At 47.4% G+C, this 24,645-nt stretch overlaps 1 protein-coding gene across 2 annotated transcripts in view; it reads left to right on the top strand.

The window, feature by feature from the left end:
• Nucleotides 1-21,132: 21,132 nt before the first annotated feature.
• LOC130201310 (chromodomain-helicase-DNA-binding protein 4-like) overlaps nucleotides 21,133-24,645 on the top strand; it is a 41,031-nt gene continuing 37,518 nt past the window's right edge. For both annotated transcript variants that reach the window (XM_056426335.1, XM_056426256.1), the window contains exons 1-3: nucleotides 21,133-21,337; nucleotides 21,778-21,981; nucleotides 24,542-24,642. In XM_056426335.1, coding sequence (XP_056282310.1) covers nucleotides 21,918-21,981; nucleotides 24,542-24,642 — 165 coding nt within the window. In that variant the 5' untranslated portion in view covers nucleotides 21,133-21,337; nucleotides 21,778-21,917. The remainder of the gene's footprint in view (nucleotides 21,338-21,777; nucleotides 21,982-24,541; nucleotides 24,643-24,645) is intronic.

The following is a 24,645-nucleotide window of genomic DNA, read 5'->3' as shown; positions in this document are numbered from 1 at the left end:
CCCAAAGGAAAAAAAAAGGGTTTTGTGTTGAAAACGCCTGAAAAACTTCCGGGTGGACCCTCAAGCCCTTCCCCTATTTAAACCCAATTTTCGCGAACACACGACTGCCTGAAACACCAGTTTTTCCCTTCATGGCAAACGGCTTTCGGTGCACTGTAAAATGAAAATAGAAAAAGGGGGTTTGGGGGGAGTTTGGGGAAAACTCTTTTAACCCCAGTAAGGAAACTTTTCCCTTTTTTATAGGCATCAGGGGGCTGACATTTTTCCCATAAAAAAACCTTAAACCAGCCCAAAAGGAAGTGGGTTTTAAAACCAGTTTTTCCCCTTTTAAGTTTTTTGGGTGGTTTAGCCCGCTGGCCTGTCCCAAAAAAACACTTGACGCAAAAGATTTTTTGGGTTTTATTTTAAAGGGCTCTGAGGCATCCAAAAATCTCTCAAACTGAAGGGGGACACAAAACGGGGGGTTTCACTTGCATCAAGGTTCAGCTGTTTTCCAAGGGGCCTTTCACCCCTCATTAATGTTGGGAAATGGGGGGGGGATTTAAAACCCCTGGGGACTCAAAATGGGGGTCCCCCTGTGGGGAAAAATGTTTTGCTTTTCCCGTTCCCAGCTGCCTTTTATAAGAATCCCTGGTAGAAACCCAAAGGTTGGGCACTTTCTTGCGATTCAACCTTGACAACCCAAAACCCCCTGTCCCTTTTTCCTAATCCACGGTGCTGCCCGGGCGTGACCCTTTCAGACCCTTTTTCCCACTATGCAGTGTTGAACACTGTTTATTTTTAGAAACGAAAGCAGTTCCAATGGGGGGTGTGGGTGGGTGTTGTTTTCAAGTCTTATTCCAAAACGTGCGGTTTTACGAAACATCTGGTGCGGGCAAGGGTTTTTAGGCGGAATCTGCTTTTTCAGTTTTCCCCCTTTAATCAATCAGCTTTTGGGCAGGCATTGTTCAATGGTGCTGTACGGGGAGGTGGAAACTTCTAAGGGCGAACCTCACTTTTTCAGGCTCATATAAAATTCCCCCTGTAATGAGAGTACCTAATTTTGGGGGGGGGGGTTACTCCGTACTTTTTCCAGTGCAGGTTTAAACCCCAATTTTCTTTCCGGGGTTTAAGGCCCGGGGTAAGCCGGGAGTGATTTTAAGGGGTCGGGGCCCCAAAAAATTTACATGGGGGGTCATTTTATTAGTTGTGCTGTAACCCAGCAGGTGCTAATCCCTTTTCTAAAAAGGGAGGACCTCTACCCTTTCAAGCCCCCCCCCTTTCTAAAAAAACACGGGGAATAAAAAAAAACCCTAAAGGCCTTTTTTCACGTGCTTGTATTCATGGCAATTTTTGGCCCAGCCCAAAAATCCACCATACCCAAGTTCAATTTCCGTCCCCTTTGCAGATTTTTTTTAGGGCTTCTTTCCGGGGTATTACTTTTGGTTTTCCCCATTGGATTGTGGCCGATCTAGCTATTCTTCGTGCCCCCCCCTTTCAATACTTTTAAGTGGCGATTTTTATTTCGCCAAATTTTTTTGTCCCCTGGGGGCGTTGAATTGGGATTTAGGAGGGCCCAACCCTGGGCTTTCCCGGGGGGTATTTGCCCCCATAGTAGGATTTCCCGGGCCCCAAAACTTTCCCCCTTTGGGGCCCCCCTTGTCCTCATCCTTAAGACCAGTTTACTTTGACAGAATCAAGGACCTTTTCTGGGGTCCCCGGCATCGAATGATTCTTTTTGGTGTCACCTTCAGATTCTTGCGGGAAATCCTATGGGGGGCTTTTTATGGGGGAAACGCTGGGAAAAATTTAAACCTTTATGGGGGGGGCCCTAACCTGATCCAGCCGGGGTTTACGGGCCCTTTCCCCTATAGGGAGTCACCGGACGCCCTGACTCCTTCATGGGCCCACTCCTTTTCATAAACCCTTTGAGCAAGAATTCTTAAATATTTTAATATATCTTCTGGAAGCTTTTTTGGCAAGTCTTTTGTAATTTTGGACTGGTTTGACAAATCCCCAAAAGACATTAGCTGGGGACCGGGTTCCAACGTGCTTCCCCCCACTTGGGGAAAACCCAAACCGGAAAATTTTTTTTTTTGAACCCCACTTGAAGTTCTTTTCCAAACCCGTGAAAGGGACTTTTCATTAATTTGAACTTAGCTAAAAGGGAATTTTTTCCACCGAAACATCCCCAAACTTTCCTTGCTTCAGAGGAATTTCATTAGGAACTTAAATGATCAATTATTCCTGCCAAAAACTGTTTCAAAAACTTTTGTTTAGCTAGGAGCCTAGTTTACAGATTTTCCCAAAAAAAAAATTTCCCCCTGCAGTGGGAGTGTGTAAAAGGGTTAATCCCCCCAGCCTTTTCGGGTTTTAATTACCCCAGGGGAAACCCCCTTAAAAAAATCCGCCATCTTTTCCCCCAAAATGCCCCGGGGGCCCGACCCCTGCTGGGGGCCCTCACTATTAGGTTCCCGTCTCTCCCAGGGAGGTGCTCAATCCGAATTGGAATCCTTGAGGTGAATTTAAGACATAAAACAAATATGAAGCTATCGCAAAAAAAACCACAGGGGTAAAAAAAACATCACATCTCAAGTTGCTGTAGGGGGAGCCTATTTAGCCTTCTTTTTCACTTTAGTAGTCCCCGGGCGAATTTCCCTCAAAACCAAAACCCAGCTGCCACCCGGGGGGGTTTGGGGGGTTGGGGTAACTCGTCCAAGCTTTTTGGGGTTTTTTATAACTTTAGTTTTTCCCCTTAACCCCAAGCTTCCTCTCTTTTCCCCTCCCCACCTCCCGCCCCTCAGGCCGCTTGGATTTAAAAGTTTAGGGTTTTTCTGAATTCTCACAGATTTTTTTCAAAACGTTTTTTGGTTAAATGAGAAAAAATAGAAATAAAAAAAAAATTTAAAAATAAATTTAGGGTAATCCCCCTTTAGCTGGTGTTGCTAACATTTATTTGCTGTGATTATTTGGGGTTTTAATATCTGCACTTTAATGTTTTAAACTCCATGGGGCATTGGGGTTAAAAATTTTTTTAAATTTCTCCCTGAGGGGGTTGACCCCCGTCCATCCGGAGCAAAAAAATTCATTTCCAATTTAAAAATTTTCCCCTTTTTTGACCAATTGTAAAAAAATCCTTCTGTGACCCTTTCAAGGTCCTCTTGTCTCCTCCCCACCCTTTTTGGGAAAATTTTTTTCGCCCCGGCTTTTTGTCAACAATGGGTCTCCGGGGGCCTCTCCTTTTTTTAAAAAATTAAAATATTGGGGTTCACTACAGTTTTTAAGACGGGGGTTGTGTTTTTAGCGGGTTTGGGCAGCTTATTTTGGGTTTTTTTTGTGGGTTTAGTTTTGGGGTTTTTTAAGTCTGTAGTTTTAGTTGTTTTTTTTTGGTTGTGTATTGGGTTTTTTTGAAAAGGGGTTTTTTTTCCCAAAGACATTTTTGGGAAAAAAATTTTAAATAAAAAAAAAATTTTTTGCCCCCTGGGAAACCTTTGGGGCCTGTCCTTGGGATTTACTGTTTAATCCCCCCATGGTTAAAGAGAATTTGGTTGTGGGTGGTGTTGGTTCCCCTTTTTGTTATGTGGGTTTTTTTTGGTGTTTTGTTTTTTTTTTTGTTCTCCCTACGAAAGTCTTCCTTTTTCCTTTAAAATGGCTTTTTGGTCACCCTTTTTAAAGAATTAAAAATAAATTAAAAAATTTTTTTGGGGTTACTAAAAGTCTAAAAAAAAAAATGCTTGCCTTTTAGCTAAATTGAATACATTTTAAAGGAACTAATTTCCTTTTAAATTTTTAATTTTGAAAAGGGGTTTTTGTTTAAAAATGCAATACATTTTATTTTTTAAATATATAATTTAATTTTAAAACTTTTCAACAATGAAAAACAAACAATTTGGCCACATAATTTTCAACTTATTAATTTTAATTATCTTTCCCCCCTTTTCTTTCAAATAAAAACTTAAATTAAAATAATTGTTTATAATTTTGTTGTGTTTTTTTTTTTTTTTTTTTTGGGGGTTTTTTTGGGGGTTTTTTGTTTTTTTTTTTTTGGGGTTTTTTTTGGTTTTGTTTCAAAACTTTCTTCCGTCGTACCGGCCCCCCCCACTGGGGGGAGGAGGAGGGAGGAGGGAAGGAGGAAGGAGGAGGAGGAAGGAGGAGGGAGGGAGGAGGTAGGAGGGAAGGAGGGAGGAGGAAGGAGGGAGGAAGGATGGAGGAGGGAAGGAGGGAGGAGGTAGGAGGAAGGAGTATGGAGAAGGGAGGGAGGGAGGAGGTAGGAGGAAGGAGGTAGGAGGGAGGAGGGAGGAAGGAGGAGGGAGGAGGGATGGAGGAGGAGGACGGAGGAAGGAGGAGGAGGGAGGAGGGAGGAGGAGGGAAGGAGGAGGAGGAGGGAAGGAGGGAGGAGGGACGGAGGGACGGAAGGAGGGGAAGGAGGAGGAGGGAAGGAGGAAGGAGGGAAGGAGGGAGGAGGGAGACGGAGGAGGAGGGAAGAGGGAAGGAGGGGAGGAAGGAGGAAGGAGGAAGGGAGGGGAGGAGGATGGAGGAAGGAGGGAAGGAGGAGGGGGAAGGAGGAAGGAGGGAGGAGGAAGGAGGGACGGAGGGAAAGGGGAAGGAGGGCGAGGGAAGGAGGAGGAGGGAGGAGGAGGAAGGAGGGATGGAGGGAAGGAGGAAGGAGGGAGGAGGGAAGGAGGGAAGGAGGTAACGAGGGAAGGAGGGAAGGAGGGAGAGGGAATGAGGTAACGAGGGAAGGAGGGATGAGGAGGGAAGGAGGGAAGAGGAGGGACGGAGGGAAGGAGGAAGGAGGGAGGAGGGAAGAGGAGAGGGAGGAGGGAGGGAAGGAGGGAGGAGGGAAGGAGGAAGGAGGAGGGAGGCGGAGGAGGAAGGAGGGACGGAGGGAGGAGGGGAGGAGGAGGAGAAGGAGGAAGGAGGAGGAGGGGAAAGAGGGAGGAGGAGAAGGAGGAAGGAGGGAGGAAGGAGGGAGAGGGGAAGGAGGGAAGGAGGGAGAGGGAATGAGGTAACGAGGGAAGGAGGGAGAGGGAAGGAGGGAAGGAGGGAGAGGGAATGAGGGAAGGAGGAAGGGAAGGAGGGAGGGAGGGAAGGAGGGGGGAGGGAGGGAAGGAGGGGGGAGGGAGGGAAGGAGGGAGAGGAGGGAAGGAAGGAGGGACGGAGGGAAGGAGGGAGGAGGGGACGGAGGAAGGAGGGAGGGAGGGAGAGGAAGGAGGGACGGAGGGAAGGAGGGAGGGAGGAAGGAGGGAAGGAGGAGGAGGAAGGAGGGAAGGAGGGAAGGAGGAAAGGAGGGAGGGAGGGAAGGAGGGAAGGAGGAAGGAGGCAAGGAGGGAAGGAGGAGGAAGGAGGAGGGAGGAGGGAGGAGGTAGGAGGGGGGGAGGAAAGAGGGGAGGAGGTAGGAGGAAGGAGGGGAGGAGGTAAGGAGGGAAGGAGGGATGGAGGGATGGAGGGAATGAGGGAAGGGGGGAAGGGGGGAAGGAGGGAAGGAGGGACGGAGGGGAGGAGGGAAGGAGGGAGGAAGGAAGGAGGGAGGAGAAGGAGGGAGGAGAGAGGAAGGAGGGGAAGGGGAAGGAGGGAAGGAGGAGGAGGGAAGGAGGGATGGAGAGGAGGGAAGGAGGGGAGGAGGAGGAGGAGGAAGGAGGAAGGAGGGAAGGAGGGAAGGAGGGAGGGAGGGAAGGAGGGAAGGAGGGATGGAGGGAAGGAGGGAAGGAGGGACGGAGGGACGGAGGGAAGGAGGGAAGGAAGAAAGGGGAGGGAGAGAGGAGGGAAGGAGGGAAGGAGGAAGGAGGAAGGGAGGAGGAAGGAGAGGAGGGGAGGAGGGAAGGAGGGAAGGAGGGACGGAGGAGGAGGGACGGAGGGAAGGAGGGAGAGGAGGGAGGGAGAGGAGGAAAGGAGGAGGAGGAGGGAGGGAGGAGGAAGGAGGGAAGGAGGGAGGAGGAAGGAGGAAGGAGGAAGGAGGAAGGAGGAAGGAGGAAGGAGGAAGGAGGAAGGAGGGAGGGAGGAAGGAGGGAAGGAGGGAAGGAGGGAAGGAGGGACGGAGGGAAGGAGGGAAGGAGGGACGGAGGGAGGAGGGAAGGAGGGAAGGAGGAAGGAGGGAAGGAGGCAAGGAGGAAGGAGGGATGGAGGCGAGGAGAGGAGGAGGGACGGAGGGAAGGAGGGAAGGAGGGAAGGAGGGAGGAGGGACGGAGGACGGAGGAAGGGGGAGGAGGGAAGGAGGAGTGAAGGAGGGAAGGAGGGAAGGAGGGGAGGAGGGAAGGAGGGGAGGAGGGAAGGAGGGATGGAGGGAAGGAGGGATGGAGGGAAGGAGGGAATGAGGGAAGGAGGGAGGAGGGAAGGAGGGAAGGAATGGAGGGACGGAGGGAGGAGGGAAGGAGGGAAGGAGGGAAGGAGGGACGGAGGAAGGAGGGAAGGAGGAAGGAGGGATGGAGGGAAGGAGGGAAGGATGGAGGATGGAGGAGGAGGGAAGGAGGGAAGGAGGAGGAGGGAAGGAGGGAAGGAGGAAGGAGGGAGGAGGAAGGAGGGACGAGGAGGGAGGGAAGGAGGGAAGGAGGGAAGGAGGGAGGAGGGAAGGAGGAAGGAGGGAAGGAGGGATGGAGGGACGGAGGATGAGGGAAGGAGGGGAGGAGGAAGGGAGGGAGGAGGGAAGGAGGAGAAGGAGGGACGGAGGGAAGGAGGGAGGAGGGACGGGAGGGAAGGAGGAAGGGAAGGAGGAGGAGGTGGGAAGGGAGGGAGGAGGAGGAGGAGGGAAGGAGGAGGGAGGAGGAAGGAGGAAGAGGGACGGAGGGGAAGGAGGAGGGAATGAGGGAAGGAGGAGGAGGGAAGGAGGCAAGGAGGGACGGAGGGAAGGAGGGAAGGAGGGAAGAGGGAAGGAGGAATGAGGGAAGGAGGGATGGAGGGAAGGAGGCAAGGAGGGACGGAGGGAAGGAGGGAGGAGGGAAGGAGGGAAGGAGGATGGAGGGAAGGGGGGGGGAGGGAAGGAGGAAGGAGGGAGGGAGGGATGGAGGGAAGGAGGGACGGAGGGAGGGAGGGAGGAGAGAAGGGGGGATGGAGGGAAGGAGGGAGGAGGGAGGAGGGAAGGAGGGAGGAGGGAAGGAGGAAGGAGGGAAGGAGGGGAGGAGGGAAGGAGGGACGGAGGGAAGGAGGGAGGAGGGAAGGAGGAAAGGAGGGATGGAGGGAAGGAGGGAAGGAGGATGGAGGGAAGGAGGGAAGGAGGGAAGGAGGAAGGAGGGAAGGAGGGATGGAGGGAAGGAGGGAAGGAGGGAGGAGGGAAGGAGGGAAGGAGGGAGGAGGGACGGAGGGAAGGAGGGATGGAGGGATGGAGGGAAGGAGGGAAGGGGGAAGGAGGGATGGAGGGAAGGAGGAGAGGGGAAGGAGGGAGGAGGAAGGAGGGAGAGGGAGGGAAGGAGCGAGGAGGAAGGAGGGAGGGAGGGAGGGAGGGATGGAGGCGAGGAGAGGAGGAGGCGAGGAGAGGAGGGACGGAGGGAAGGAGGGAAGGAGGGACGGAGGGAAGGAGGGAAGGAGGGAGGAGGGAAGGAGGAAGGAGGGAAGGAGGGATGGAGGGAAGGAGGGAAGGAGGGAGGGAGGGGAGGGGGAAGGAGGGAAGGAGGAAGGAGGGAAGGAGGGAGGGAGGGAAGGAGGGAAGGAGGGAGGAGGGAAGGAGGGAAGGAGGGACGGAGGAGGGGGGAAGGAGGGAAGGAGGACGGAGGGAGGAGGGATGGAGGGATGGAGGGAAGGAGGGAAGGAGGGAGGAGGGAAGGAGGGAAGGAGGAAGGAGGGAAGGAGGGATGGAGGGAAGGAGGGAAGGAAGGACGGAGGGAAGGAGGGAAGGAGGGACGGAGGGAAGGAGGGAAGGAGGAAGGAGGGAAGGAGGGATGGAGGGAAGGAGGGAAGGAGGGAAGGAGGGAAGGAGGGGAGGAGGGAGGAGGGAAGGAGGAAGGAGGGAAGGAGGGAAGGAGGGATGGAGGGAAGGAGGGAAGGAGGGAAGGAGGGATGGAGGGAAGGAGGGAAGGAGGGAGGAGGGAGGAGGGAAGGAGGAAGGAGGGAGGAGGGAAGGAGGGACGGAGGGAAGGAGGGACGGAGGGACGGAGGGAAGGAGGGACGGAGGGAAGGAGGGAAGGAGGGAAGGAGGGACGGAGGGAAGGAGGGAGGAGGGAGGAGGGAAGGAGGGAAGGAGGGACGGAGGGAAGGAGGGAAGGAGGGAGGAGGGAAGGAGGGAAGGAGGGGAGGAGGGAGGAGGGAAGGAGGGAAGGGGGGAAGGAGGGAGGAGGGAAGGAGGGGAGGAGGGAAGGAGGGAGGAGGGAAGGAGGGGAGGAGGGAAGGAGGGAAGTAAGTAAGTAAGTAAGTAAGTAAAAGTTTATTTATATAGCGCCCTTCGCAGTACGAATACACACAGAGTGCTTTACAATAAAAACAATAAAAACAATAAAAACAGTACAACATCATCAATATCATCATGTTAAGCATAGCAGCAAGGTGCTGAAGCCAGTGCTACATCACAAATTGCGGGTGCATTACCTCCAGTACACAAGACTTTTGAGCAGTCACAAACGCAGTAGAAGAAACCAACAAACAATAAATTAAACATAGAGAGCAGAAAACCGATAACACACAGAAACCTAACCCAGAAATGCCTGTTTGTAGAGATGTGTTTTAGCTGATTTCTGGAAGCTTTTTCGACTGAGCTGCTCTCAACACCCGCGGAAGTGTGTTCCACAGGCGTGGGGCCACTGCAGCAAAGGACCGATCGCTTTTGTTTTAATCAGCGCTGCACTGCCAGGAGCCCTGGTCAGCTGACCAGAAGGACCGAGTTAGGGTGCTGTATGATGAGGTCATGTATATAACTGAAGTAGGCCGCACTCAAAAAAATATTTAAGCCCAAAAGTTAAAATGGATGCATTTCAATTACATGACAATTTTCCATCTATTTTGATCACATAGCTCTAATGTAAAAACTCAAATTTCAATCCATGTTTCTTAATCATGTTCATTCAACATGAATAAATTAGATAACTCAACACTAAATCAATTAAATTGCACTTACTCAGGTATTATGCATAAACCCAATGTATTTGGATTAACCTAATATTTTCAACTGTTTCTTAATCATGTTCATTCAACATGACTAAATTAGATAACTCCACATTAAATCAATTAAATTACACTTACTCAGGTCGTATGCATAAACCCAATGTATTTGGTTAGATTACATGAACCTAATATTTTGAAAAAGCCACATGTCAAATTAAAGTCAAACATTTATTTATTAAACATTTATTAACATCACAACTCTTCAGGTTTTTTTTGCCTCGCCATACCACTTAAATGAACACAATTTGGAAGTTTCTGGAATAAATGGCAGGCCTCAGTGAGGGAATAATATTGACCACCGAACATTAGCACCAGGCATCAGTGAAAGGGAATGATCTTGACCCATGAACAAGATTTGTCTGAATATACCACTATCTAACACAAATAATATTAATGAGCAAATGTCAATACAAATTAAAGTTTGTTTTGGTTCCTTAAGTGGGGAGAGAGAAAAAGACAATCCTCTTTAAGATCTAAAATAAAATGTAAAACAAAACATGAGGCCTTCAGACCTATAAGTGAGTTTACTGGAGCATCTTAATTTTAAGTGCTTGAACCTTAGGAGAAAGATTGTTGCCATCCAAGTTCATCAGCACCTTCTGGAGGAACTCAAATGTGAATTTGAGCCCTTGTGGGTAGCTCATGTTGAGACAGTAAATCAGTCCAAAAAGCATGGAAAATCCAAAAGAAACGCTTCCAGGTTGCTCAGCAGCTCCACACCCTCGATCACCACTCCGACATGCTCAGGCTCTTCCCTGCATCAGCACCCTCTTTCCGAACGACATGAAGTCCCATGGTGGCCGACTCCCTGTCCGCTTCTTCCAAGTTGCGGTTCTATGGGCAAGAAACCACAAATTGACCCAGTACCGCTTAAATACTAAAAAGATTCCAACAAGTAGGATCAGTCGTCAAAGACCAGAGTGAAATAACATCGACTTACCATGTATTCCTTGATGAGAGTTTCATCATCCTCATTGAGGTAGACACAGAGGCTTTAGGACACGCTCGCCTGGAGTTTATGTCATCACACTGCAATTTAACAGAATATCTATGATTACTATCCCATAAAAAACAAGGCAGGTGCCAGGGCAGGTACCAGGGCAGCCAGCAAGAAGAGAAAGACCTGGGAGGCACATGGAGCTGCGGAAGGACAGCAGATATCAGCTTTAACCTATTATGAATTACCACCAACATGCTGGTGAATTTCTCTCAACTCACTATTAAGGCCGACTTGTCTTTTGTGCAGAAGAACTGAAAGAGGACTAGGTTGGAGTGCTGTTGTTTCGGAGACGGTAACAACACACTGGACTGAGCTTGATTAAGAAGATATCCAACTCTACTTTTGAAGTAAACATCGCCGTCTACAAAAACATTAGTTAAATATCATTTTAAGAAATTAGAAGGTAGGAAATACATTAGAGCGATTCAACATATTTATGAGACAACAAGGAACCATATAATCAAGGAATTTGGAAAGAAACAAAAACTAGTTGTTTTGATTCATGCCTGTTGGTTACCTTTAAGGATTGATTATTCTTATTATTTAGATGCCTACCTGTCTTCGTGCAACAAACATATCTCGGCATTTTAACCCCGACTTTGCCTTCCGTGTTCCATGTTTGGACAGGCTCGGCTCTTACAGTGTCAACTACTAAATGGCAAAGTTCATATACCTGAGGCGTCCTCTCCATGATGCGTCTAATCTTCTTTCCAGCAGTCCCGCCTCTCTTGCTGAAGAGCTTGGTTAGGTCAGCGGAGTATCTGTCAAGTTGTGCCATGAACTTGGTTTGTAGAGGCATAGTTGTGATCCTATGAATTCTGCATTAACCTGAGAAAAGTAACAAAGAAAGGCAGCATTGGAGTTATTATAATATATTGCATTAAAACCTTTCCATTAATAAGATGCTCAAAGCGCTGTGAGAAAGAGGTTGTGGGGAAGAGGAAAGTGGGTACACCTCATCACAACTAAGAATGTAAACTATTCATCAGATAATGAATTGAGAACTGAAACATTTTAACTTTTGAATTGTTATATAACTTATAACTGCGCTGTTTAGTTCCCCCTGTCTGTTGTTCCAAAGTCCTGGGACTGAAATACTGGACTACAACGGGGTGAGGGATCTAAAGAGCTGCAGACAAGTGTAAACGAATCTTACCGCAGTTATCTAGCTAACAACATGAAGCTAACCCTGCATCTCTTTCTGACTATTCTGCTCTGAACCTCTTTTATTCTGTAAACCTCTGAAACCCAGCCCCATGTTTCTTAAAGTTGCTCTGAACCTCTCATGCTAATGTTACAGTGTGTTGATAGTTGTTGTTGGACAGTGTTGAGCACGCTGTGTTTTCTTGAAATAAAGCTTTGTTTTTTACAATATTCTACTCAAAACCTCTTTTCTTCTCATTGTTGAGTGCTACTTAAACCGCGCCGCCCAATAAATGTCACCAGCCGCCACTGGTTACGGTGCATGTCCAATAGCACAATTCACACGCGACGATCAATGTTAATCCAGGGTATGAATCCCCCCCCCGTTTGTGTTCGCAACCACCGCCATTACCAACTCTCGCCAACAACTGTGTAATCTGCCATGCTTTGGCAGAGCTCATTGTCGCAACTAGCGCGAGCCACCTGACGTAAACCATGCCAAAATACTAAGGGCACAAGCCATTGCACAACATAAGCCAAGGGATTTGTGATACCATTGTGAAAGCAATGCATAGCATATTTATGGTGTTTCATGACTATTTTCCCAGCCAGGTTACCCAGCTAGTTAGCTAGCTAAATCATTCGCGCAGCTAAATCGTTAGCTAGTGCTAGTTACAGTGCTAGATAACTCGCCTTAATGAAAAAAGAAACGCTTATATTTCAGCAAATCTATTCTAACGTTACCCATTAAGCATGTGGACATCTAATAATCGGTTTCTAGTTAACTAAAACGGATAAAAAGCTTACCAAACTCGGTCCTTCCATCAGCACGAGGTCTGTTGCTCTGCCGGTTCTGGGATGAAAGAATGGTGCCTGCTCAGGTTGGTCGAATTAAATCCAGTGAAACAATTAAATAGACTTAATGTGAATAAATCAAATTTCATTTCCGATTGAACTGGTTTATGTTGTATTTAATGTATATGGATGGATATAATATATGATGTATTTACTTTAAACAGGTTTAATTTAAATGTCATGCTTAAAGTTTATTGAGTGCACGCACATATGCTCCTTCTGTGATCCAACTGCTAAGTTTACTTGATTTGTTTATGTTCAGGTTATACGAAGCATATTTACATTGTGTTTAAGTGGTTTTAATGAATACACTTTAGATTTTATATATTTCAGTTACGTTTTACTTAAAAATATTGTTTAATGTTTATGAGGGCCAAGAATCATTTTTTTGAGTGTGTATGGACTTAAAGGTAAAGAGAAGTACTTTGTACTGGATCCTGTACTGGATTGGTAACCAGTGTAGGGCAGCCAGTATAGGGGTGATGTGACATGATTTCTTTGACCTGGTGAGTAATCTGGCAGCTGCATTTTGAACCAGTTGGAGGCGGTTTATGGATGCCTGGTTTAGACAGGTGAACAGTGAGTTGCAATAATCCAGTCTGGAGGATACAAAGGCATGTATAGCCATTTCCATCTCAGAGTGGGCGATGATGGAACGCAATTTCGCGATGTTTCGCAGGTGGAAAAAGCAATTGCGACTCAGAGTCTTGACGTGTTTATCCAGCAGCATTGCCTGGTCAAAATGAATACTGAGGTTTTTGATGGTTGGGTGGACATTGTTTTTGAGAGGGCCCAGATGTTCTAGTACCCTGGCTCTGGTGCCATCGGAGGCGATGACCAACACTCGGTCTTGGTTGCATTTAACTGCAGGAGGTTGTTAGCCATCCAACCCCGATGGCGGCTAAACACTCCATCAGGATGCTGAGGGACTGCATATGCTCCGGTTTAAAAGAGCAAAGCAGCTGGATGTCGTCAGCATAACGGTGGTATGTGATGCCAGAGAATGTTCTGATCAGCTGACCCAATGGGATCAGGTATAGGGCAAAGAGTAACGGGCCAGCACCGAGCCGTGTGCTACCTCGCAGTGCAGAGGGGCGGAGCCGGATTTATATGGACCAGCTGACACTGAGAAATGTCTCTCACTGAGGTAAGAGGCAAACCATTTTAGTGTTAGACCTGACACCCCAACCCAGTTCTTTAGCCTATCTAGGAGAATATCATGGTGACTGTGTCAAAAGCTGCACTCAGGTCTAGCAGGACCAGAACAGAACTTTTGCCACAGTCGGAGGCCATCATGATGTCATTAGATACTCCAAGAAGGGCAGACTCGGTGGAGTGTTTCTTATGGAAACCGGATTGAAACTTGTCACCAATATTGTGTGTGGCCAGGTGGAGGTTAAGTTGGTTAGCTACAACTTTCTCCAGTACCTTTGAAATAAAAGGTAGCTTAGATATGGGCCTGTAGTTTAGAGGAGAAGGAGGCAAGGAGAAGGAGGCAAGGAGGGACGGAGGGAAGGAGGAGAGGAGGGACGGAGGGAAGGAGGGATGTAGGGAAGGAGGGAGGAGGGAAGGAGGGAGGAGGGAAGGAGGAAGGAGGGATGGAGGGAAGGAGGGAAGGAGGGAAGGAGGGAAGGAGGAAGGAGGGAAGGAGGGAAGGAGGGAAGGAGGGACGGAGGGAAGGAGGGAAGGAGGGAGGAGGGAAGGAGGGAAGGAGGGAGGAGGGAAGGAGGGAAGGAGGAAGGAGGAAGGAGGGAAGGAGGGACGGAGGGAGGAGGGAGGAGGGAAGGAGGGATGGAGGGAGGGAGGGAAGGAGGGATGGAGGGAAGGAGGGAAGGAGGAGGGAGGAGGAGGAGGGAAGGAGGGAAGGAGGGAGGAGGGAAGGAGGGGGGAGGGAAGGAGGGAGGAAGGAGGGAGGGAGGAGGGAGGGAAGGGACGGAAGGAGGGAGAGGGAGGAGGAGGAGGGAGGAGGGAGGAGGGAAGGAGGGAAGGAGGGAAGGAGGGAGGAGGGAAGGAGGGACGGAGGGAAGGAGGGAAGGAGGGACGGAGGGAAGGAGGGAGGAGGGAGGAGGGAAGGAGGGAAGGAGGAAGGGAAGGAGGGAGGAGGAGGAGGGAGGAGGAGGAAGGAGGAGGGAGGAGGGAAGGAGGGAAGGAGGGAAGGAGGGAGGAGGGAGGAGGGAGGAGGGATGGAGGGAGGAGGGAGGAGGGAAGGAGGGAGGAGGGAAGGAGGGACGGAGGGAAGGAGGGAGGAGGGAAGGAGGGAAGGAGGGAGGAGGGAGGAGGGACGGAGGGAAGGAGGGAGGAGGGACGGAGGGAAGGAGGGAGGAGGGAGGGAGGGAGGAGGGAGGATAGGAGGAGAGGAGGAGGGAGGGAGGAGGAAGGAGGGAAGGAGGGAGGAGGAAGGAGGAAGGAGGAGGAGGAAAGGAGGAAAGGAGGGAGGAGGGAAGGAGGGAGGAAGGAGGAGGGAGGAGGTAGGAGGTAGGAAGGAGGAGGGAGGAGGGGGGAGGAAAGGAGGGAGGAGGAAAGGAGGGAGGAGGAAAGGAGGGAAGGAGGAAGGAGGGGGAGGGAAGGAGGAGGAGGAGGAGGAGGGAAGGAGGGAAGGAGGGAAGGAGGGAGGAGGGAAGGAGGAAGGAGGGAAGGAGGGATGGAGGGATGGAGGGAAGGAGGGACGGAGGGAAGGAGGGAGGAGGGAAGGAGGGAAGGAGGGAAGGAGGGAGGAGGGAAGGAGGGAGGAGGGACGGAGGGAAGGAGGGAGGAGGGAAGGAGGGAAGGAGGGAGGAGGAGGGAAGGAGGGAGGAGGGAAGGAGGGAAGGAGGGAGGAGGGAAGGAGGGAAGGAGGGAGGAGGGAAGGAGGGAAGGAGGAAGGAGGGAAGGAGGAAAAGGAGGGAGGAGGAGGCGAGGGAGAGGAGGAGGGAAGGAGGGAGGAGGGAGGAGGGACGGAGGGAGGAGGGAAGGAGGGAAGGAGGGAGGAGGGACGGAGGGAAGGAGGGAAGGAGGGAGGAGGGACGGAGGGAAGGAGGGAGGAGGGAAGGAGGGAGGAGGGAAGGAGGGAAGGAGGGACGGAGGGAAGGAGGGAAGGAGGGAGGAGGGAAGGAGGGAATGAGGGAAGGAGGGAAGGAGGCAAGGAGGGATGGAGGCGAGGAGAGGAGGAGGGACGGAGGGAAGGAGGGATGGAGGGAAGGAGGGAGGAGGGACGGAGGGACGGAGGGAAGGGGGGAAGGAGGGAGGAGGGAAGGAGGGGAGGAGGGAAGGAGGGAAGGAGGGAGGAGTGAAGGAGGGAAGGAGGGAAGGAGGGAAGGAGGGAAGGAGGCAAGGAGGGACGGAGGGAAGGAGGGGAGGAGGGAAGGAGGGACGGAGGGAAGGAGGGATGGAGGGAAGGAGGGAGGAGGGAAGGAGGGAGGAGGGAAGGAGGAATGGAGGGAAGGAGGGAAGGAGGGACGGAGGGAAGGAGGGAAGGAGGGAAGGAGGGAGGGAGGCAAGGAGGGAAGGATGGACGGAGGGATGGAGGGAAGGAGGGAAGGAGGGAGGGAGGGAAGGAGGAAAGGAGGGAGGAGGGAAGGAGGGACGGAGGGAAGGAGGGAGGAAGGATGGAGGAGGGAAGGAGGGATGGAGGACGGAGAGGAAAGGAGGAGGAGGAGGAAGGAGGAGGAAGGAAGGAGGGAGGAGGGAAGGAGGAGGAGGGAGGAGGGACGGAGGGAAGGAGGGAGGAGGGAAGGAGGGAGGAGGAGGAGGGAAGGAGGAGGAGGGAAGGAGGGAGGGACGGAGGAAGGAGGGAAGGAGGGAATGAGGGAGGAGGGAAGGAGGGAAGGAGGCAAGGAGGGACGGAGGGAAGGAGGGAAGGAGGGAGGAGGGAAGAGGGAAGGAGGAATGAGGGAAGGAGGGATGGAGGGAAGGAGGGAAGGAGGCAAGGAGGGACGGAGGGGAGGAGGGAAGGAGGGAAGGAGGGATGGAGGGAGGAGGGAAGGAGGAAGGAGGGAAGGAGGGAGGGAGGGAAGGAGGGAGGAGGGAAGGAGGGAGGAGGGAGGAGGGAAGGAGGGAAGGAGGGAGGAGGGAAGGAGGAAGGAGGGACGGAGGGAAGGAGGGGAGGAGGGAAGGAGGGACGGAGGGAAGGAGGGAGGAGGGAAGGAGGAAGGAGGGAAGGAGGGATGGAGGGACGGAGGGAAGGAGGGGAGGAGGGAAGGAGGGAAGGAGGGACGGAGGGAGGAGGGAAGGAGGGATGGAGGAAAGGAGGGAGGAGGGAAGGAGGAAGTCAATAAGTATTATGGGATGCATTTTGACTTACATGATCACCTGACCCCGCCTGTAACCCTCCACCACCACCCCTCTGTTTATCTCTATCGCGCCCAGGAGGACTATTATGGTCTGTATTCCCTCCTCAGCCCCCCCCCCCCGCCCTACTTGCCCCTCCTCCTTTTTTTCCCTTTTTGCCTCCGAATTATATTATTATCATTTTGTGACATGCAATTCTGCGAGTGCTGGGGGTGGTGGGGGGGGGGGGGTATGGGAGGGGCCTCAAGAGCCGTGCACAAGGTTTCTATGACAACTACCCCTAGTATGCCTCTGATTGGTGATTATCGGATGTTACCCCCCCCCCCCCCCTAAATGCACACATGAACACTGTGTCCATAGTCAAGGAAAAAGGAGAAGTGTGGGGGAGGGGAGGAGGAGGTGGGGGGGAGGGTAGAAATGCGTAGAAACAGAAAGACAAGAGAAGTTGTTGTTTTTAAGTCGTTTTTGAGCCGTCATAGGGAGAGGAAGAGCGCTGCGGTGGGACAAAGAAAAAAAGACCAGAAGAAGAGAAGGAATGAGATGAGTCAGAGGCGACTGCAGAGGGCGGGGGGGGGGGGGCTAGGAGAGGGGGGGGGGGCTTCAGCCAGAAGGGAGACAGCTTGAAGAGGGGTAAAAGCCAAAGTGTCGGGGCAACAATGAGCTGACGTGAATAATTTCATCCGTAGATTAATGAACAATCTGTTCACAGGTAGAGCCATGACACTATCATTCTTCTTCTTCTTCTTCTTCTTCTTCTTCTGCACAATAAGCCGTTCATAATGACTGATGCACCCTGGGAAATTACCAGCAGCTGTCGCCCCCCCCCCCCCTTTGACCCCATATTCTGCTTTTATATTCCATGACAGGTACGACAGTTATCCCACAACTATAATCTAGACCATCAGGTGCTCGATGGACTCGGCCTTCATCCACACAGTCCAATTTAGTCTAGTCCAGTTTAGTATAGTCTAATCTAGTCCAGTCCAGTATAGTCTAGTGAAGGCCAGTTTAGTCTATATTAGTCTAGTCTACTTTAGTCTAATCTAGTCCAGTCTAGTCCAGTTTAGTTTCGTCCAGTCCAGTATAGTCTAGTGAAGGCCAGTTTAGTCTAGTCCAGTTTAGTCCAGTCCAGTCCTGTGTGGTCCAGATCAGTTTAGTCTAGCCTAGTCTAGTCTAGTCCAGTGTAGTCTGGTCCAGTTCCACAACACATTTAATCGCTTATTTTTCTTGCAAAAGTTGTGGATGCATCAAACATTTCAGGAGTTGTTTTGTTCCCCTAAAATAGAATGTTCCTCATTGTCCCGTTCACATGCAGCTATCATTAATGTAAAACGACCCCTGTGACCTCTGTGACCCCAAGGTCACGAAAGATTTAAATAATTCTTAATATCCAAAACGGAAAATAATCAGGATGTGAATATTCTTGTCTTTAGGATAAGATGTAAACGTAGTCGAGGTTTACGACACTAGAAAGTGGAGTTAAAACACGACAGAGCGGAACAGCGTGACACGGGACGTTCTGCACAAACAAACACACAGACAAACACACAAACACACACATAAACACACACACAAACACACAAACAAACACATAAACACACACACAAACACACACAAACAAACACACAAACAAACACACACACACAAACACGCAAACACACAAACAAACAAACACACAAACAAACAAACACACACACAAACAAACAAACACACAAACATATAAATAAATAAACACAAACACACAAATATATACATAAAATATTAAAATAAATAAATATAAATACATAAATAAATAAATACATAAATATACAATATAATATATAAATAAATATTACATAATACACATAAACAAATATAACCACACAACATACACACATACATACATAAAATATATAAATACACAAAATATATATAAATATATACATATTTTAATACATAAATATATAAATATATAATAATACATATATTTATAAATATATAAAAATATATAAATAAATATATAAACATAAATATATAAATAAATAAATAAATATAATTATATATAAAAATATATAAATATATAAATATATATACAATAAATAATATAAATATAAATACATAAATAAATAAATATATACAACAAATATATACAAATACAAATAAACATAAATAAATACATAAATATACATAACATACAAATACACATAAATATATAAAATAAATACATATATATAAATAAACATATAAACACATAAATAAATATAAATAAATACATAAATTAAATAAAATATATAAATATATAAATAAATACACATAACAAATAAATAAATATATAAATAAAATAAATAATAAATATATAAATAAATATTAAATATAAATATATATAAATATAATATAAATGTAATATAAATATATATAAATATTATATAAATATATATAAATATATAAATAAATATATATAATTATATAAATACATAAATATATAACAATATATAAATAAATAAATATAAATATATAAATATACAAATAAATAAATATATAAACATATATAAACACACATAAATAAATAAATAACATAAATACATATAAATATATAAATATACATAAATAAATATATAAATAAATAAATAAATAAATATACATAAATAAACACATACAAATACGTAAATATATAAATAAACATAGACATACAAATAAATAAATAAAATAAATAAATATATAAAATAAACAAATAAATAAATATACATAAATATATAAATAAACAAATAAATATAACATATAAATAAACACAAATAAATATAAATAAATATATACACAACAAATACACAACATAACACACAACACACACAAACAAACACGCAAACACACAAACAAACACACACACACACAAACACACAAACAAACAAACAGACAGACACACAAACACACATGCAAACACACACACACAAACACGCAAACACATACACACAAACAAACACACACACAAAAACACAAATAAACACACACACAAACAAACACACAAAGACACAGACAAACACACAAACAAGCACACAAACAAACAAACACACACGCAAACACACATACAAACACACAAACACACACACAAACAAACACACAAACACACAAGCACACACACAAGCACACACACAAACACACACACAAACAAACACATACACAAACACAGACAAACACACAAACAAACAAACAAACACACAAACAATTATTTATTGACTCGGCCCAACTATTGTTTTGTTTTTTAATGGCAGCTGGCACAACTACCCCCCCCCCCCCCCACCAGGGTTAAGGGGGAGCAAAGGCAACCGAAAAAATATAATAAATATAATTGTTCTTTATGTCACATATTGTACGTTATCTGAAAATATAAAATAAAATAAAGGTTTTGAATCGTTAATTTTTTTAATTACATAACGCTTTATTAATTCCATAATCTCCGAGCAGTGAGATCGCTGAGCCAATCAGGTGTCATCCTCTGCATGGTGTCGGGTGTCACGGTGTCTTCTTAAAGGGCCAGTACTGTTTTAAGTTCACGTCCACGTAGGCCTGGCTCCATCTTGTCCTCTGACCGATTATTTGCACTATTTGTGCACACTTGGGGGCGACTCGATAACCATCAACAACAACGACAATAATGACAACACACTCATTCTGATACCACCCCTCCCTGAAAAAAAAATAAAAATACAGAGTTCACCTGGCAGCTGACATGTACCGCCCCCCCCCACCCCACGCACACACGCACACACACACACGCACACACATATAAATCGTCACACTCAGCACTAAACCGTTTTTTGCTCCACAGTCCAAATGTCGGGTGGGAGGAACGAGAAGCCGTCTAGGACCCAGACGGTTTTCCCACCATTGACTGCAATGCATTTCCAAAGCGGCCTGTGGAGCAAGTGTGTGTGTGTGTGTGTGTCTAGTAGTAGCTTAACTCAGCTGTTGGCTTGGTTCTTGTACCTCTGGGCTCCATGTTTCTTGTTTTGATAGTGGGGGGGGCCTACAGTTTGACCTTTGTGACCTTTACCCTGCAGGGCCGTTTTAACCCCTCACACCTGATCAGCTTGTAAAAAACAACTCAAATATACCCCCCCCCCCCTCTCCCCTTCCAGTTCACCTTCTCCGGCCTTCAGGTGTGCTTCACGATAACAGGAGTCATGAGCCTTACGATGACGCCTCATATGTGGTTACACCTGGGTCACCAACTGCCGGACCCCCCCCCCTCCTTACGGTGCTTTAAAAAGAATACAAAAAGTAAAGTAAGAGTAACCAGCCACTGCGTCCCGTGCAGCCCGACTCACGTACAGGACTGTGGCTGCGCACACACACACACACACACACACACACACACACACGTGCACACTCAAGTTAAGCAGTCACACACTTGTCATGTGACAGCTTTTCTTTTTTTCCTCCCCTCCTTTCTCATATCTCTCGCTCTCTCTCTCTTTTTGGAGTTATGCTTATTGAGGGATCATGTCAGTGACTGCGCTCATTACTATTATGGGATGCTGCACGGGGGTGGGAGGGGGGGGAGCGTCTCCACGGTAACCACGGTTGCTATGGGAGGGGGTGGAGGTGCAGTGGGGGGGTGGGGGGTGCATGGAGGAATGGGGAAGAGACTGTAGGAGAGGGAGGGGGTGAGTTGACTATTATGGTCTGTACGTTGCAAGGTAACTATGCAGAGTGGGGGAGGGGTGACTGAAGTGTGTGTATGTGTGGAGGAGGAGGAAGGGGGGGGGATATTATGGGATGCCTGCCCCCTGATCCTTTGTGTGTGTGCGCGCGCGTGCGGGGTGTGTGTAGTGTGCGAGGGAGAGAAAGAGGAGACGGCGTCGTGCGCACACGCTGCGCTCTACATTATATATATTTTTAAACACGGAAATATATTTAAATGTGTCGCTACGTTAACGGAAAGAGAGAGCGACCCAAGTATTGATTGATTGACAAAGTCAGCGCGTGGAATTACTGTTTTCTTTTTTTTTCGGTGAGAGAGAAGCTCAAGTTGTGAGTATCCCAGGGTTTTTTGGGTGGTTTTATTGTTTGTAAAAAATAAAATATTTAAAAAAAATACTTGAGTAAAAGCTGAAGACGAGACGCCGGGTTGTTTTATTTTAAGAATATATATGAAGTCTGCAAAGCGGCCTCGCTGCCGCTTCTTTATTTATTGTGTCTTTTGGGGGATCGTGTGCGAACCCGGCTAGCAGCGCGTGCTAATGGCAACATGTCAGCTGCACGCGGGGGAGATGGAGGCTCGTAATCTGTCTCATCACCAGATAAAAGTTATAATTTATTGTCTTTTAACAAAGTCCATGCGGTGAGTTCATTTGCGTGGGCAGGTTGTTGTTGTTTGTGTTGTTTTTTATATTTGTGTCAGTCGTTCGCTCTTTTAAAATATTCACTTCCGTTTGGTGTCTTCTCTGGTTTGTTTCTTGTTTCCGTGTCAGCGCGGGGGGGTGAACCGGCCCGTCCGAACCGACTCACACACCGGGACCAGAACTCTGGATCGACCAACTTTTTTAAATTTAGTTTAGCTAAACTGCTTAGCTAACTAAATATAAAAGTTGTTCCCCCTTCACGTCCCGCGATGTCTGGAAGCGAGGACGACGGCGGGGACGGTTACGGAGCCCCGGAGGACCGGCTACTTCGCGGTAAGGCGGGAGGCTCGCGAGCTAGCATCGAGCAGATGTTTTCCGCCTGTTTTTACATTGACATACATCATGTTTCGGCCCGCTGAGCTAATGTTGCTAACTAAAAGCGTTAATGTGCGCGCGCTGTCGGTTTAACGCCTTTTATTGTTGTATTTATTAATTCAAAAGCTTTGTGTGAGGGGGGCGACTAAATTTTACGCCGGTTTCCCGGTCGTGTTTCCCCCGGTAGACGGTCGCCTTGCTACCGGCGTTATTTACGTGTCCGATGACAAGATGGAGGCAGCCAGTTAGCTTGGAAGCTCGCGGATGACGTTCCCGGAGCGTTTCCCTCCTCGTGGCCGGCGGTTTGTTGTACGTGCACGCGCGTACGTGTGTGTGCTTAAAGAGAGACGGAGCGGGGGCCGAATAAAGTACAATTAAAACGATATCTATCGTATTATCGATTCATCTTCCTGCATAGATATTATATCCGCAGACTGGCGGTGGGGGTGGGTGTTGCATTGTTTACAGTGTGTATAAATGTGTGTGTAACACCAACGTGCACGCGCTGCGCACACGGTGGAACCGTTGAAAACAAGTCCCTTAAAAAAAATACTGCGTTTAATTCATCACATCCCGATGAATGAGTGGGTCACGTGATTGCGGCATACATCTAAATATTGTGCAATCCAACCAAAAGGTTAAAAAAAGAAGCATTCTGGCACGTTATATATATATATGTGTGTATATATATATGTGTATGTGTATATATATATATGTGTGTATATATATATATTAGAGATGCACCGATCAGGTTTTTGGTGCCGATCACCGATCACTGAAATCAGTATCTGCCGATCCGATAATACCGATCACTGATCACGGTGTCAATTGAAGCATTCTATTTATTGTGAAGCATTATTGCTATGAGGACTATGAGGAAATACATATATAAAGCTCCTCAAACATTAAAGAAATTACTGATTTCTTTAAACATTTAGGACTTTTACTTTGAAAAATGTCCTAATTGATACATTAAAATTGATTGCCAGTGTATGTGATTTCAGATATGTATGGAACACATCTGCATTATTCATTTCCTGGAACTCTTGGGGAAATCTATTTACAGGACTTTTTTTAACATACAAAAGTCTGACTTATTTTTTATAAACTCTTCCTTGGTTCAGTAAAAATGTTTTAATGTTAGCATAATTTAAGCTAAATCTCAGAAGCGATCTATAAAGATACAAAATCAGTTCATTGTTTACTTTTATATGTTCGTGTATGATTTATCGACATCTTATTTTGAAAAACGGATGTTGTTTCACGTGGTTCTTTCCGCTAACTTTGCAACACCGGATGTTGTCACTTAAATCCTTCCGCTAACGTGATCAAACCCTCTTTGCTCCTGATCGAATGTGTTTACCGTGAGCATCTCTAGGGGCTCAGAGCCTCAGACATGTGAGAGTCGGCTGAGTCGACCCAGAGATTCAACTCGGGGGACGGGGACGCCGCTCGGTGGTGAGGATCCCCTCGTGGACCTCTCACTCTGCAGCCCTCGCCGGGCGCATCGTCTCCGTTGCGCGGCGATTGAAACGTCTCTGATAGTTCTCTCAGATGTTACGTCATCTGATCGGCCGTTTTGAGAACGCCGATCAAAACCGATAATGGGAATATCGGCCGATATGGATCGGCGCCGATCAGATCGGTGCCGATCAGATCGGTGCATCCCTAGTATGTATGTATATATATATATGTGTGTGTGTATGTATGTATATGTGTGTATTTATATGTATGTGTGTGTAAAAGGTATGCACTCATCAACTTGAGTAAAAGTAAATGCATTTACTTAAATACAATAATAAAAAGTACATTTTAGGATCCTCTATGTAACATTGGATCATAATGACTGCTGCATTTGCTTTAAACTTTACGAATGTATCAGAACATATCACTTGAATTATATTTTGGTGTCGATAATCGAGTAACTTAAGCTGTCAAATGGAGTCGTGCCATTTTTTAAAAGTACAATATTTACTTCTGAAATGTTGTCGTGGAAAATGGAAATACTCCTGTAACGAGGAACTAACTAGTTTATTGAAGTTTAATGCAAACCAACGTCAGTGCGTGTCTGTTTTCTGATGCGTCAGATAATACTCAGAAGTATTCCGAATATATATATATATCTATTTATTTATAGAGTAAAAGATCTACACTCAAAATCTTACTTTAAAAGTAAATGCATTTAAAATAGTAGAGAGAGGTAGAGGTAGATAAATAAATCAGGGTTTTAACCACTGGAACTGATCTGAATCGCCCCTGAGGAGGAACTCGCAGCCCAAATGCCGGCTTATCCTCCGCTGCTCCCGGTTCTGGGGACTCCTGTTGGTTTTTATTCTCGCCGTCTAATCTCGGACCACTCGAGTGTTATTTAACGCCATGTGGAGGAGGGAGGGGGGGGGGGCGGAGCTAGTCGGTCACTTCAAGGAGGGTAAAGCTGTGGCGTCCGGTTGGCGGGGTAATTAATAATAAAAAAAGGAAAAAGCTCTTTTTTTCCAATACGTTGTTTTTTCTCTTGCAGACGATGAGGAAGAGGAGGTCTCTGAGAACGAGACGCCGAAGGTGAAGAAAAAGAAGAAGGCGAAGAAGAGCAAAGGCAGCAAGAGGCGGTCGCGCAGAGAGGTA

The sequence above is a fragment of the Pseudoliparis swirei genome, chromosome 1 (assembly GCF_029220125.1).
Source record: "Pseudoliparis swirei isolate HS2019 ecotype Mariana Trench chromosome 1, NWPU_hadal_v1, whole genome shotgun sequence".
Taxonomy (NCBI): Eukaryota; Metazoa; Chordata; class Actinopteri; order Perciformes; family Liparidae; genus Pseudoliparis; species Pseudoliparis swirei.
The sequence above is the reverse complement of the archived record's forward strand: the minus strand, read 5'-3'. Positions and strand labels throughout refer to the sequence as shown.